General features: G+C 52.0%; 1 protein-coding gene across 1 annotated transcript in view; it reads left to right on the top strand.

The window, feature by feature from the left end:
- Positions 1-10802, top strand: part of PVALB (parvalbumin) — a 22691-nt gene that overhangs the window by 5852 nt on the left and 6037 nt on the right. The window contains exons 4-6 of the mRNA XM_010860620.1: positions 137-377; positions 1675-1807; positions 3080-3189. Coding sequence (XP_010858922.1) covers positions 137-377; positions 1675-1807; positions 3080-3189 — 484 coding nt within the window. The remainder of the gene's footprint in view (positions 1-136; positions 378-1674; positions 1808-3079; positions 3190-10802) is intronic.

Genomic DNA, 10802 nt, shown 5'->3' with positions numbered 1-10802 from the left:
ATCCATCCATCTCATCCTCTGTCGTCCCCTGCTCCTCTGTCCCCTCATCCATCTCCCTGGCCCCTGCACCCCCGTGGGTCCCGCGGCTGGCCAGTCTTCCCGGCGCTTCTATGCTCACGCTTCCGCCGGGCGCTAGCGGAGCATGGAAGAGGGTCCACGGCACTACCCAAACTTGGCCCCGCCAGGACCTGGCGCAGACAGCGAGCTAGGAGGCCGGGCGCCTGGCCTGACAACCGAAACTCTGGGGCGCCAAAGGCTGGGTAACCGCGCTGCGAGGACTCAGGTCCCGGACCAAGGGCGAAGACCGGGGTGGAAAGCGGGACCTCTGGGTCCTTGTGAGCGCTCGGGGCTTTTCAAGGCACTTGGAGGGGCCATAGGTGCGCATGCTTCTCTCCCCGCGACCCCTTTCCGGAGAGGGCTCTTTTCGCCTAGCTACTGCTTGCTGGTTTCCTGAATGTCCAAGCCCCTTCTCCGGGGCTCAGGGCCCACCCCGCTCAACGGATCTGCGAGGGAGCGAGATGACCTTCCCCAAGCTGGCGCTCTGCTCTGCTCAGCGCTGCGCGCAGAGCATCCTCCGCGCTTGCAACTTCCAGCCTCCTCAGGCACCGAGAGAGGGGAACGGACAGTCTCATGTCTCTGAGCTGCCCTGGACTTGAACGCTTAGCTGCTTAAGTTCCTCCTCCCTCCTGTCCCCGAGATGGGGAAACTGAGGGAGGCAGAGGGTTAGAAACTTGCCCAAGGTCACTTCGCAGGGCAGAAGGGGGATGAGCACGGGGGTCACCTCCAGGTGCTGTCCCCATCCCCCTCCATCTAGTGTCTGAGGTGGACAGAGCAACTTTCCTCCCCTCCAGCCAGGGAGGATACCTTGACTTTCCATGGGATTGCCCCTACACCACCCCACCACACCCGACACACATGTTACTTGGTCTAAGGTCGTTTACTCTCCCAGATTGTCCTTAAAAAAGAGCTCAGGGTACAGAATATTGAAGGGGGGCTCCCTTCCTTTCTGCTTGGCACTCCATCCCCTGGGCATGAAGCCTCCCTCCCAGAGCCCTGCGATAGCCCACCCACTTCTCCTTGACCCATCTTGTCCCTCTGAGAGGAAACCTAACTGGGAATTCTTGGGGAGACTTCCAGCACCCACCCCCACTCCCACCGGAATGGCTTTCTGCAGCAAAGCCAGGACTTCTGTGTCCTCCCCCCGCTCCTCCTACTAGGTGACCTTGAGAGAAACTTGTCTTCTCCGTGTTGATTTTCTGGCCACACAATCCATGGCCAAGAAAAAGGTCGACCCTCCTCCCCAACAACAGACACACATCATATTCACTCTTCCTTCAATTCCCGTGCCCACCCCCACTCAGCCACCACCCAAAAGGCTTCATGGAAACTTCTCTGCCTTCAAATGCTACCCCTACCCTTAGCGAAGGGTATAGTCGAAGGTGGACGGAGTTGGGGAGCCAGGGAGATCTGGGTGCAATCCTCCCTCTGCTACCCATGGCTGTGCAACCTTGGTCCAAACCCCCTTGCCTGGCCTGGACTCCCTCAGCCCTGCCACGGAGGTGTATCTCCTCCATCCCCCAGGACTGGCCCAGCTGTGATACCCCCATTCTCCCACCTTTTCCCAGGACCCTTCTCTGTCCTCATTTTAACACCCTCCTCTCCATCTCCCAACAGCTGTCGACTCCTTTGACCACAAAAAGTTCTTCCAGATGGTTGGCCTAAAGAAAAAGAGCCCGGAAGACGTGAAGAAGGTATTCCATATCCTGGATAAAGACAAGAGCGGCTTCATCGAGGAGGAGGAGCTGGGGTAAACTGAGGCCTGCAGGGACTATCTTCTGTGGCTCTGGGGGAGGGAGCAGGGTGGGGGTTGGGACACTTGCTTCCAGGTTCCTTTCTGTGTGCCCTGCTCTCTGCATCCGTCACAGAAAAGAACCATCTGCTGTTGCTTCTGGAAGAATAAAATCCTCTGCAGAAAGTGCAACTAACTAGGTTAAATTATAGCCACTTAATATTGCTAATGGAATGATGCTACTTAATAATTTAATACAAACTGAGAGGCACTTTTTCTCATTGCCTAACACCATAGCCAAGACAGAGAGCACTCCCTTGAGTATTTCATTGATTTTCATTCCTCTAAAAGCCACTTTCCGCCATCCCACAGACCCTTGCCCTTCTGTACCATGATGGTTAGAACAGTTTCTGGGCATGTCATGGGGTGCGGAACCAGCTTTGAGGGGTCAAGAGTCCTGGGAGCAAGGCAGAGAAGGTTATGACTAGGAAAAGGCAAAAAAATGACATCAGCAAAAATCCTCCCACCATAACCCCCTCGGCCACCTGGCCCATGTCTGCCAATCCAGCTGTGCTTTATGTAACTCTCTGGCCAAGACTGCCTCGAATTTTGTCAGGAAGAGAAGGGGGAGGGTGTGGAGAGGGGCCTTTCAAGTAGAGACTTCCCCATCCATCCTGTCTCTCCCCTAAACCATCTCACAAGGGTACCCTTTGTCTAGATCCTGCGCCTCTACCTTCCCATGCCCAGTGTGTATGCGCACGCGCACACACATGCAAAGTCTGACTTCTGTTTATCCTCTAGGCGTCACTTTCTCCAGGAAGCCTCCCCTGACTCTTCCCTCCCCTTCAGTGGGATGGATGCACCATTCAAGCAACTGCTTTCCACTTCCCACCATTGCTTCCATCACACTGTGTGGCATCTCTTGGAATACTTGACTTCCTCCCTGTTTTTCAACTTGGCTTCCAAAGACCAACTCTATGCCCCCATTTCTAGCATGGCCCTGGCACAGAGAAGATACCCTGGTATTTGTTTTGTTGACTGAATAAATAAACAAATTCAGGTGCCCTAGCAGAAGTGAGGGCAACCCTTTGCTGAGGACAGCCTGTCCTCTGCACACCCATCCGTGAAGCTTGGCCATGGTGGGGCTACCTGGCCCAGCACAATGGCATGCATGTTCCCTGCTCATCCTCCTCTTTGAGCCTCCTGCTTCCCCTGTGCAGACGTCAGCCCACCATCCACAAGGTGACCCTCACCTGATTCCCTCCCCCTTTTCTCCCTTTCCTCCTCCAGATTCATTCTGAAAGGCTTCTCCCCAGATGCCAGAGACTTGTCTGTTAAAGAAACCAAGACGCTGCTGGCTGCTGGAGACAAAGATGGAGATGGCAAGATTGGGGCTGATGGTGAGTACCCGTGACCTGGGCACATCGTGGGTCTGGGATGTTTGGATGCCAAAAACTCAGAGCTATGTCCCTCCATCATGAGAAGGGGAGGGGGGAGTCCTGCAGTCCCCAAGATACGAAGAAAAATGGCAATCCGTGAGGTCTAAGAGCTCTGTCGTGTAAGCCAGGCAAAGAAAAAATTGCTATTTTTTCTAGATTTGAACAACCCCCAAGGAATAGATCCTTTCTTTCTCTATCTCTCTCTCTCTCTGCTGTGTAAGGAATCCAGGAGAATTGGGGATATTTTCTGAACTTTGTCTGCACTTCTGCTTGGGTTCTGGTCGCAGCTCTGCCCAAATGGGCTCTGTGACCTTGGGCAGTCTCTCTCCTACTCTGGGCCTCAGCCTCCCATCTGTAACCCAAGGAGATGAGGCCAACTGATCCCCAAGGACCCTACTGGCTCTCACATTCTCAGATTCCAAGGATGGAAATTCTTTCTCTCCTCTCCTCAGCATCTTGTCTCGGGTATCCCGTAACTTCAAATTTCAAAACCTGTTTTGGCTTCACTCAGGTATACCATTCCAGCACTGTAGGAGAGCCAGAGGGGAAAAAAAAAAAAAAAAAAAAAACAACCAGCCAGGGATCAGCTGGGAATTAGGAAAAGAAACATCCAGCCTGACCTTGCTTTTCAAGCTTTGCTTTCAGGACAGGCAAGGGGTTGGTGGTCGACCATCCCACACCATTCTCCATTCAGATCTATCCAGCATTCACATCCCAGCATCTTTATCTTTTGTAGCATCACAACATCCTTGAGAATCATCTCCATTTTGCAAATGGGCAAACTGAGGTTGAAGGTGCTTGACCGGCTCGGGGAGGTAGGACATAAGTGGGGAGTGAGGATTCAGAACCACGCAGCTCTTTCCAACATGCTACACCACATCTGTGGCAGTCCTAATGATGGTCCCTTCGGCCAGTTTAAAAGGAAACTGTATTAAATGCTTAGGCTCTGGGCCCGTGCTGTCTGGGTTCAAATCTCAGCCCAGCCACTTTCTCACTGTGATTTGGGGCAATTCAAGTAACTTCTTAGGCCTCAGTTTTCTCATCTCTGAACTAAGTATAATGATGCTTCCTATCTCATTGGATTGTCAGAGGATTACCTGTGTTAATGAGTGATGTGTACAGAACAGTGGCACAGAGAAGTGCTATATACATGCCTGTTTAATTTTTTTAATAGCAGCTAGGTTACATTCATCCTTTTATACTCAGTGTCTAGCCCACACCCAGCCCACACTTAATACACATTTTTTGCTTGAGTATGAAATCCAGCCCCCTATGCTCTCCTTGCTCTCTGCTCTTCACCAGTTGTGACCTTGACCATCAGCTCTCCACACCTAGGTTCCTGCATCTGACAAACGGAGTGCACAGTTTTATCCTAAGACCTGCCTGGGCTCATTGTAAAAATTAAGTGGCTGGAGACACAAAATTGCTTTCGGAAAGGTACAAGGATTCTGAACATGGACATAGTTTATTAAAGTTTTATGCCAGAAATGAGAATGGAGCAACTCTAACAAGGTCAGAAGCAATGAGTCTCCTGGCCTCCCGTTGGCAGCTGCCCTTCCTGGGTCTGGGAAAGAGGGAGGTGGTTTTAAAAGAACCAGAGCAGAGGGTGCTAGAGGGAAATGGGTGGCTGGTTCAGGTGATTGCAGTGAATGGCACATCTCCCCACACCCCCATCCTCACCGGGTCACTTATCAGACAGTTCCACCCAGAACCTGGTTCCTGTCATGACCCCAAGCCAGGCCTTTGGACCTCCTTCCCATTTTTATTTGCAGCCAATATGCTACAGCTCAGAAGCCCTAGGCAGGGTCTTCATGGCTGGCTGCCCACAAGCAACCTACACAATGAAGAAAAACCAGGCCAGATCCTGGCCTCCCTCCTTTTCTCCCTCCCTCCTTCCCTGCCCAACTCAGATCTTAAAGCCCTAATTCAACTCTTCAATCAAACCAAAAAGATATTTACTAAGTAGCAAATATCTACAGTACCAGGCAGTGGAGGAGGCAAAGAGGAATTAGACCCACAACTTCCTGGCTGGGCACCTCTGAGCCCTGATTTCCTGACATGACACCACATAACTCACTGGGATTTCGTGAGGATTCTATGGCAGTGCAGAGTGCAGAGCACTGTAAGTGCTCAGTAAACAGCGGCTGTCATACTATTGCTATTCTATCTGTGCAAGGCTCACAGCTCTATGATACAGACACAAACACAGGGTAAATACCAGGCAGAGGCCGGGAGGTGCATACGAGCTCTGCAAGAGGGAGACAGCGGGCACTGGTGCAGACTAGAGACCATGGGCAGGTCTGCCACAGGCCAAGGGGCAAGTGGAGGGAGGTCGAGGCGAGGGCTGGGTATCAGTCAGCAAAGGCACTAAGGCTGGGAGGTTTAGGGCATGTTTAGAAAGGGACTAGAAGCTGATTTGCTGAGGGTGGGAGGCAAGAGAGAATGATTACCAGGGTGAACGATGTGTGTCCTGTCCGAAGCTGGACTCTGCACACACGTCACCTCACGTGACCTCGGGATGACAGAGGACACAGATGCAGATGCAGGAAGAGCGGCTCCAGGGCCCAAGGTGACACTGGGGCCAAACCTGGGTCTGTCTGCCAGCACAGTCCAGGCTCAGCCAACCTGGTGCAAGTGTGGGAGTCAGGGCAGAACAGAAGAGAGGGGCGAGAGATGAAATGGGCAACAAGAACAGGTCACCCTGAGGTGGGGGGCCACATCTGGTACTCTGGAGATGAGAGGATGAAGACAGGCATCCCCGCTTCTGCCCCCGTGCACCATACTGTTTCTGGAGGGCGACAGGAAGGATGGGTGTGATGGAGCCCAGTAAGCAGCGGGATGGAAGAAAGAGCCCTCCGTGGGCCCAGAATTTTCTATTTTAGGCTCTCTGCTTTGCTGCCTACTCCCTCTCAAGGCCAAAGAATCTAAGCCCTGTCCACCAACTGGAGGACGCCTTCAGCTCCCGGTGGGACTTGGGACAATTTATGGAACTTGTCCCTAGCCCTTAGGTGCCTGCTCTTAACATTAGCAGTCAGATGACTGGCCAATCCTGGGGTCTCTTCAATCCCTGGGACTCCCCAGGTGCCCCAGTGCATACACCCCTAGACAGAGGGCCAGGTTGCCAGCTAGCTCAGCTGTGTGACCTGGAGTAGGAACAGCAGTGACATCTAACTCCAATGTGCCCCCTTGCGCCACACACTGTGCTTAGCATTTTACTCATTTCATCTCCCCAGCTTCTTTTGAGGATACTACTCCTATACCCATTTTACAGATGAGGACACTGAGACTCAGAGAGGCTAAGGGTTTGCCTAGGAAGAGACAAGGTCAAGATCTGAGTTCGGGTCTGTCTGGATCCAAAGCAAGTGTTCTGGGCTGCCTGCTTTATCCATTCATTCATTTCAAGTCAAAAGGCATCTACCATAGATGACTTTATTTATTGACTTATTGCGTCTCTCTTCCTCTGGGATGGATGTCAGCTCCACAAAAGCAGGAACTTTGTTTGGTTCAACTCTGACCCCAACACCTAGAACAGAGCACATAGTAGGGGTAAAAGAAAAGTTCAATGAACGAGTGAATGAATGAATATGTGTCCAGCCTGGGGATACAATGACGAGGAAGTGTGGTGTATAGGGAGCTGTCCTCAGGCTAAGGGTGGAGACCCGTTTTTGGCTGCGGGCTTGCATGTAGCAGGTGCCTGGGGTTTCCAGAACCAGGGGTACTGCCTCCATCTCTAGCTGCTTGCCCTTCTGCAGATGAGTGATATTTACCAGGTCCTTAAGTATCCCAGACTGATAAGAGTGGGTAGAAAGACAAAGTTCTAATTATAACCCTTTGCTTTCCTGTCTCTCAGGGAAAGAGATGGGAAAGTAAAGGAAGCTTCCTTACTTCCTGGAAGCTCTAAGACTTTTATAGATGTGGTCAATTGATTCTCGACAGCCACCTTTGAAAGCCTGTTGCAGAGCTGGTAAAGGGGAGAGTTAAAGTAGGAAAGGAAGAAGAAGCTGACCAGAAGATGGAAGGTGCCCCCAAACCCAGGCATCAGTAATAGGCAAGACTACGAAGTGTCAGGTTCCTTCTCAAGTACTTGTCCTCCCCCACCGTGGGTCTCCAGCAGCACCCAGCCCACAACACAGATGGCTGGGCCCTGTCCTCAGGGTTTCTGCTTCCTTAGGTCCAGGGTAGAGCCCAAGCGTTTGCATTTCTACTGAGTTCCCACGTGGTGTTTATGGTCCGGGGACCACACTCTGAGTACCACTGTCTTATGATCATCCTAGAAAGTAGATGCCATCACTCTTTGGTTTACCGATGAGGAAACTGAGGCACTCAGCAGTTAAGGAGCATGCCCAGGCTCACTCAAGAGCAGAGTCAAAACTGAGACTCAGAGATCCCAGCAGAACCCTCTGCCACCCTGCATGTGTCCACAGTCTGGGTTCTCTGTACCCAATCCCTGCCCACATGGACGGGCAGGCTGATGAGAAGAGTAGGCACCATTCGTGGGCACTTCCTCAGGCCTCACAACAGCATCCCAAGACATGCTCTCACTGTACAGACAGGGAAGGGAAGGGAGTACAAACCAAGGCCCAGGGAAGTGGGTGGCTTACCCACGATCACTCAGCTACTCAGGACTGGGGACCTGCTGCAAGCCTCCGCACTCTCACCAGCACTCCCCCACCCCACACTGTAAACAGGAACTGCATGCCCCATGTACACACACCCACACACAGCAATCCTTGTTAGTTTCCTGAAACCTGATCCCAGTGGCAGATCCCATTTCCTATGCCTCAGGCCTGGTCCAACTCAAGAGCCCATGGTTTGCTTTTTGCTTTCATGGCTGAGAAATTTAGTCACAACGATTGTCTGACCCTTGCAGTTGGTTCCATGTGCCTGAAGGCATTTGCCTTTTCTGCTTCCTTCTGGCAAAAATCTGTTCTCTTTTATCCTTAAGTAGCCTATTTAATGGGAGAAGGCAATGGCACCCCACTCCAGTACTCTTGCCTGGAAAATCCCATGGATGGAAGAGCCTGGTGGGCTGTAGTCCATGGGATCGCGAAGAGTCGGACACGACTGAGCGACTTCACTTTTACCTTTCACTCTCATGCATTGGAGAAGGAAATGGCAACCCACTCCAGTGTTCTTGCCTGGAGAATCCCAGGGTAGGCTGCCATCTCTGGGGTCGCACAGAGTCGGACACGACTGAAGCAACTTAGCAGCAGCAGCAGCCTATTTAATGTGGGAGGCGAGAGGGAAGGAGTAAGCCCTCAGGCTGGAACTCCTGAAGTCAGGCAAAAAACACAACCTGTAGAGTGCGAGTCATCGGCAGTGTGAATAGTCAAACCTTCTCCCCTCTCTGAGCATCCATGTCCTCATCCCAAAGTGGGGATAAAAATAACCACTTTCAAAAACCGTTGCGAGAGTTAAGTGAGTACTCTGGAAATGATTCTTTTCCTCTTGTTTCATGTGCTTTTTCTCGTGAGTGCTAAGTCGCTTCAGTCGTGTCCGACTCTATGTGACCCTATGGACTGTAGCCCACCAGGCTCCTGTGTCCCTGGGATTCTCCAGGCAAGAATACTGGAGTGGGTCAGCATTCCGTCCTCTGGAGGATCTTCCCAACCCAGGGATCAAACCTGCATCTCTTATAAGCTACCTCAAAATCCTTTGCAAATAGTGGAATACCCACCCTCAAAGGAAATGAAACCAAGTCTAAGACGGGAAGACAGTGAGAAGGACAAAAGGAGAATCCTGCCGCCTCCCTGTAATTCCAGCCCTCCAGCCCCTATGGGGTTTGATTTCCAAGGCAGGCAGGAGGTGCACACCAGGGCCAATCCGCAGCCTTGATGGCAGAGCCCCGAGGCGTGCAGTGTTTTGTCCTATTTCATTGCCTCCTCATCCGGGCTCAATACAGTCTAGGGGACGGAGTCTGTGATCCCCAGTGAGAGATGTGAAAATGGGCCCCGCAGATGTGAAGTGTCAAAGTCACACAGCAAGCCCTTGGCCGAATGGAACCTGGGTGTCCTGACTCTGCCACTCCCTCCAACAGGCTGAGCTGGGACATTTGAGTTATAAATGGTTTCTGTGCTTAGCAAGATGCTTGCTTTTATTCCCGTGTGGACTCTCCCTAACTCCCAGCCTTATGCTGCACTAGATAAGATTTAGCCAAGGGAGGGCAGGCAGCACTTCTTATATAACCGCCCTCCTGCCAAAAGGAACAGCAGTGAGGGGAGAAAGAAAGATGTCCCTTCTTCTGGCCCTGGAGGTTACAGCTTAATTCAGCACTCAGGGCCTTTCATTTCCAACCTCTGAGAAAGAGACGCATCCTACCATGAGCCAGGCCTAAGTTATAATCTACCTGGCTGAGTGGCGCTCGGCCTCAGTTTCCCTGTAAGTAAAATGGGGATAAGAAGGCTGGTAAGGATAAAGTGGGACGGCTCCTAGGGTGGTGCCTGGCTCAGAGGGCACCCCCATTACTGTTCACCGACTCTTCACTGCCTTCCGCCTTGACCTCGAATGACCCAGCCTCCCCGTCCTCTGGGGTGGGAAAGTGATCCCTGTTTGCAATACCGATGTATAAGAAACCCAGCCCAGGAGCTATTTAGAGGCGAGGTGATAAACCAGAGGCCTGCCTTCATCCTGCTCCTCACGACAGAGGGGAGGAAAGTGTCTTCCAGGCGCTGACTCAAAGTTCGTCTCACTTTCCCCTCAGGCTATCAGCGGGTGCTGCGTTCACCTGTCAAAAGCTTCTAATTTTGTCCAACCCCCACAGCGCAGGGACCTGGGACAGACCTAATTAGGCTAATTTCAGTTTCAGAAGGGAGAGGAGAGGACTGAACCCGCCCATCCTCTGACCCTTTGCCTGCTCCCTCCTCTGCTCACCCCCCACCTTTCCTCTCTTCCTGATCAGATGATGAGGACACCAGCCAGGTGGCCCCCAGGGGCCTCAGGTGAGGTTTCCTTGGCGAAAGGTAGGGATGCACCTGAATCCCTCTGGGAGGAAGGGCTCTGAATGTCCCCCCGCCCAAGAACCACTGTACCTCGTGTAGTCCTCACTGTCACCCTACGAGGAGATACTCTCAGTGTCCCCATTTTACAGATGCAGAAACTGAGGGGCAGAGAATGAGTGTCTGTGGACAGGCACATGAGGGATGGGACCCTAACTCGGATGGGATAGACAGTGTCAGAAACATGCATCACATCAGTGATTTGCTCTTTGGGCTTCCTGTGTCTTCTGTCTGTTTCCATCTTCCTATCTTAGTCTCAGGATTTTTGTGATTACGGTTGTTATTTCAAAGCCCCAACCTGTCCCAGTGGTGCTGAGGAGATCCAAGGAACTAACATTTATTTATACACCATCTCCTATATGCCAGGCATCTATCTGTATTTTCTCATCGGGTCTTCCCAAGAGCTGTGCAAGTAGACGTTATCATACCCATCGTACACATGAGAAAACTGAGGCTCGGAGAGGTCAGGTAGTGACCTACGGCCACCCAGCCCAGGCAGGATGCGATAGAGCAAGATTCAGACCCAGCTTCCAGGATTGTTGGAAGGTTGTCAGCAGGTGCCAGACAGGACAGGAAATG

The sequence above is a fragment of the Bison bison genome, unplaced genomic scaffold, assembly GCF_000754665.1.
Source record: "Bison bison bison isolate TAMUID 2011002044 unplaced genomic scaffold, Bison_UMD1.0 scf7180017864468, whole genome shotgun sequence".
NCBI classification, from domain to species: domain Eukaryota; kingdom Metazoa; phylum Chordata; class Mammalia; order Artiodactyla; family Bovidae; genus Bison; species Bison bison.
This window is presented reverse-complemented; position numbering and strand designations above follow the sequence as displayed.